Source organism: Ciconia boyciana, unplaced genomic scaffold (assembly GCF_034638445.1).
Source record: "Ciconia boyciana unplaced genomic scaffold, ASM3463844v1 HiC_scaffold_40, whole genome shotgun sequence".
Lineage (NCBI taxonomy): Eukaryota > Metazoa > Chordata > Aves > Ciconiiformes > Ciconiidae > Ciconia > Ciconia boyciana.
This window is the reverse complement of record NW_027328408.1, coordinates 380,761-385,054: the sequence shown is the minus strand read 5'-3', so window position 1 is coordinate 385,054 and position 4,294 is coordinate 380,761. Positions and strand designations below refer to the sequence as shown.

General features: G+C 60.0%; 1 protein-coding gene across 1 annotated transcript; it reads right to left on the bottom strand.

Moving 5' to 3' along the window:
* Positions 1-2,465: 2,465 nt before the first annotated feature.
* Positions 2,466-2,871, bottom strand: LOC140645875 (claw keratin-like). The gene is given in 3 exon segments (XM_072849350.1): positions 2,466-2,614; positions 2,617-2,661; positions 2,664-2,871. Coding segments are annotated over 3 exon segments (402 nt in total).
* Positions 2,872-4,294: the final 1,423 nt, after the last annotated feature.

Below are 4,294 nucleotides of genomic sequence, written 5' to 3'. Positions count from 1 at the left end.
GCCCCACGCTGTGTCCGGCCACAGATGAAGAAGAGCTCCGGAAAAGCCCCTGGCACATCCCAACACGACGCTCTTGGGAAGCACAGCCCTTTGGCATTGCTGGCCTCCAGAGCCTGGATGCCTCGTGCCTGCCTGGGGCCCAACTCTGCCTTCCTCCTGCCCCGCTTGAGCTTCCCCTCAAGACCCGTTGCCCCCTGATGACAGAGACCCGCACTGGGTGCCTGCTCCTGTGGCACGGCTGCTGCTGCTTGTAGCTCTGCCCACTGCCAGGGAACAGGGGAAGGCCCTGGCCAGGGCTCTGCTCTTCACCCCGCTCCCTCCTCCCCTGGAACTGCAATAAAAGCTGTGCTGCATCGCAGTGTCGACCCATGGTTTTTCTTGTTCCTTCCTTCTTTTTTCCCACTTCCCCCAAACCTCCTCAGGGCCTGTCAGTCTGGGCTGCCTGAATCTCCCACGGTAGTGCCCTTGGAGCATTTGGGCAGTTTGCTCGGTGTGTTACAACTGATGATGACAGTCCCGGCTGGGTCTTGTGGAGCACATCCCACTCAGCTTCCTCTGGTCTCCCACCAGCAATAAACACACTGCATTTCCAAAGCCCACTTCCAATACGTGAACGTGCCAGAGGTGTCTTGCAGCAGCTCTTGCGAATCCGCTGCCAAACCAGCATGCCTGGCATTACCTCTTTTTCTTGGCTTGTTATTGGTCACATTTGGAGGTCCAGGGAAATGGAGAGACGAGCACTGCATGTACAGGGCTGCTGGCCATGTCCCCGCACCCAGCTAGAGGTGGGGGGCACTGGGAAGGGGTGAGGTAGACACAGCCAACTTTTCCCAAGTTTCCTCTCAGAGCCATGAAATGGCCACACGTATCCAGTCACGTGAAGCGCAAAGCTCTTTGAGCAGGCGGTTGGACGGCCTACCCTCCAATCCTGAGGTCCCTCCCTTCCCCAAGTATCTTCTCTGACCGTGTGATCCCGGCGCTGCAAGGTGGTCTCGGACAGAGACAGTTCCGGCCACAGGCATCAGGAAGGGCAGCGGGGCAGCACGTTGGTCACTGCTGGCGAGCTCAGGAAAAGATGCGTCATCCACAATTGTGAACACACAGCATGGGAAGAAAAGGCAGCAAAACGGCAAGAGCAGGCATTCGTTTCTTCCGCCGCCTGAACAGAAGTTTGCACGTCTTCTCCTCCCCTCGAGGCCGTTTCAATCTCTGCCCATCCGCGCATCTGGCCAGGTCCCCCCCTGCACTGACTCTCGACCATCCACCAGGTCCTGGCTCACGAGATGTCCCCTGCACGTCCGCTGAGGGCACAGGGTGCAAGGGGTTTTGGTGACCCCGTCACGGCTGCCGTGGGTGGGTGCTTTGGGTGGGTGTGGCAGTGTGGGCTGCTTGCTTTGTGGGCTGGTGTGCAAGGAAGGTCAGCAAAGGGCTAGCAAAGTCTGGTGCAGAGCACCGGGCTGTGCGAAGCTCTCCTGTCCTGCCTGGGCAGAGCCGTGTCCCCAGGCTGCAGGCGGGTGACACAAGGAATGCCGGGAAGGGCTTCTGCTCAAGCAGTGAGTGCAGGGCAATGCCAAAAGTGCTCCAAGGAGCAGTGGGAGACAGAGGAAGAAGAGGAGGAGGATGAGGAGGGGTGCAGGAATGTGGAGAGGATGGAGGCAAGGCAGTGCTGGGGCTTGCTCACGCTCTCCCCTGTGGACCCGTGGCCTCCCAAGTGGCTCTGAGGTGGGCCTTTGCCGTTGGGACTGGCTCTGTTGGCGTCCCAATGCCCGCAGCCCTGGGGCTGCAGGCAGCCTGTGGGGAATGGCCAGAGTGTTCAGCAAACTCACTGTGGGGCCCAGCAGAGTGCAGGAGCCCAAAGTGGGGAGAAGACAGGGAGGGCAAAGAGGGAGAAGCTGTTGTCAAAGGAGACTAGCAAAGCCCCCGCTGGAGGCGGCTGGCTGGTGAAGGCATGTGCTGTCAAGGGCAGGCAGGAGGAAGCGAGGCAGCTCCCGCAGGTCACCCTGACGAGGTCGCGGGTGGGAGCTGGCTGGGACGGCCCGGGGAGCCAAGGCTGCCACTCAGGGTATTGGGTATGGAGGAAGGATGAAGAAAAACGATGGGTCGACATTACGATGCAACAGAGCTTTTATTGCAGTTCCAGGGGAGGAGGGAGTTGGGAGAAGAGCGGGGCCCTGGCCAAGGGCTTCCCCTGTCTCCTGGCAGTGGGCAGAGCAACAGTGAGCATCCGATGTGCCGCAGGAGCAGGCACCCAGCATGGGGCTGCGTCGTCAGGGGGCAGCAAGTCCTGGAGGGAAGCTCAAGCGGGGCAGGAGGAAGGCAGAGTTGGGCCCCAGGCAGGCACGAGGCATCCAGGCTCTGGAGGCCAGCAACGCCAAAGGGATGTCCTTCCTTCGGGCGCCATGTTGGGCTGTGCCAGGGCATTTTCTGGAGCTCTCCTTCATCTGTGGCCGGACGCAGCGTGGGGCTTAGCAGGGCCCGCAGTTGCCGTTGAGGTACCGGTGGCCTCGGCGCCAGCCGCCGTATCCGCAGCTCCCAAAGGCTCCGTAGCCCCCATAAAGCCCAGAGCCTCCATAGCCCCCATAGCCCCCAAGGCCTCCATACACCCCATAGCCCCTAAGCCTCCAAAACCGCCACGGCCTCCAAAAGTGCCGCCGTAGCCCCTCCAACGCCGGGGGCTCCCGCCGAGCCAACAACGCTGTACTGCGGGAAGGAGCTGAGGATGGGCCCGGGGAAGGTGACCACCGAGGCCGGGGGCTGGATCACCACCGTGGAGTCGGGGCACTGCCGCACGCAGGGCTCGTTGGCGGTGTCAGCCAGCGGGGCCGGGGCGGCCACCCCACAGGAAGGGACGCACAGGCTGGAGCAGGACATCTTTCAGGCAGGCAAGGAGTCCTGGAAAACACACCGGGATTGGGCAAGAGTGTGGGGAAGGGGCTGTATCGAGGGAGGCAGGGAGAGATTCCCAAGTCGCTTCCAAGACCCGGGCTTACCCCTCTGATCAGGAGAGTCAAGCGGCAGAAGCTGGATAGAGGGCTGCAAAGCCTTCAGCTCTTTTATACATGTCCCAGACTGCCCGGGGCATTGGCCAACGGGGTGGTGGCGGAAACTCCACATAATCATGAGATCAAGCGGACAAGCTTCATGACACAGACTGTGATGCGAGGCAATTATATTCCTCCTTACTGGGGACACTGGCGTGCACACGAGCCCTGGAGAGGATAGGGGTGATGGGAGGGGCAGACCATTACACCCCATTACATGAAAGACAGGGCGCTGCTGGAGCTGAACTCGCGGCACCAATAAACCCCGATCTGTCCCTAATCCCCCACTTTGCCTACGTAGAAGAGTCCTGCGCATCCTGCACAAGTGCTTTGCAATCCTGTGCACAACCATCACGCCTGTCATTACCTCTCTTTTACAAGCCGGTAAAGAGAGGCACTGGGAGGTTGGGCAAAGGGAGAAGCCCTTGCACGTGCTGGGAGTGACTTCCAAATGCCCACCATCTCCCAATGCCAGCAACAGCTGCTCATCTCAATTTCTTGGTGTCCACAGACGTCTCTATTAATTGCCCACCTCTAAGGCTCTGGAGGACATTCGTATTTTTAGGTCCTGCTTTCCCCTGATGGCCATGCAAAGAGTAGTGGAGACGGGTCCCATGCGTGGCAAAACCCCAAACGCACAGGGGGCTGGTAGAGACGCGATGGGCACGGCAGTGGGATAGCGCAGGGGAGACTTCTGAGAGGGGGGACGTCTATGGAGGAGCAGAAGAGCAGCAACAGGACCCGGTCGCTGTCAGCTCCTTCAGCCTCATGTCCTCCGCGAGCATGGTCCTCCGCGAGCCCTCTCTGGAGGTGCTCCATTACTCAGCTGGCTATTGAGGACTGTGCCAGGAGATGCTGGCCGAGCACCCACAGAGAGCCGGGCTGCACGTGGCCACGCTCGCCACAGGCAGAGGCACGCTGGGCACTGCTGCGCTCTGTGTGCGTGGCTGGGCTGCTGCTGAGTGTGGCGTGGTTGGGCACAGCAATCTTCTGCAAGATGCCCAGGAGTCTTCTGCGTAAGCAAAAGCAGATTACGGACAGATCGGGGTTTATTGGTGCTGCGAGTTCAGCTACAGCAGCGCCTTGTCTTTCATGTAATGATGTGTCACGGCCTGTCGCTCCCATCACCTCTTTCTTCTCTAGGGCACATCTGCATGCCAGTGTCCCCAGTGAGGAGGCATATAATCGTCTCACATCACTATCTGTGCCATGAAGCTTGTCCGCTTGATTTCATAATTGCCTGGGGTTTTTGC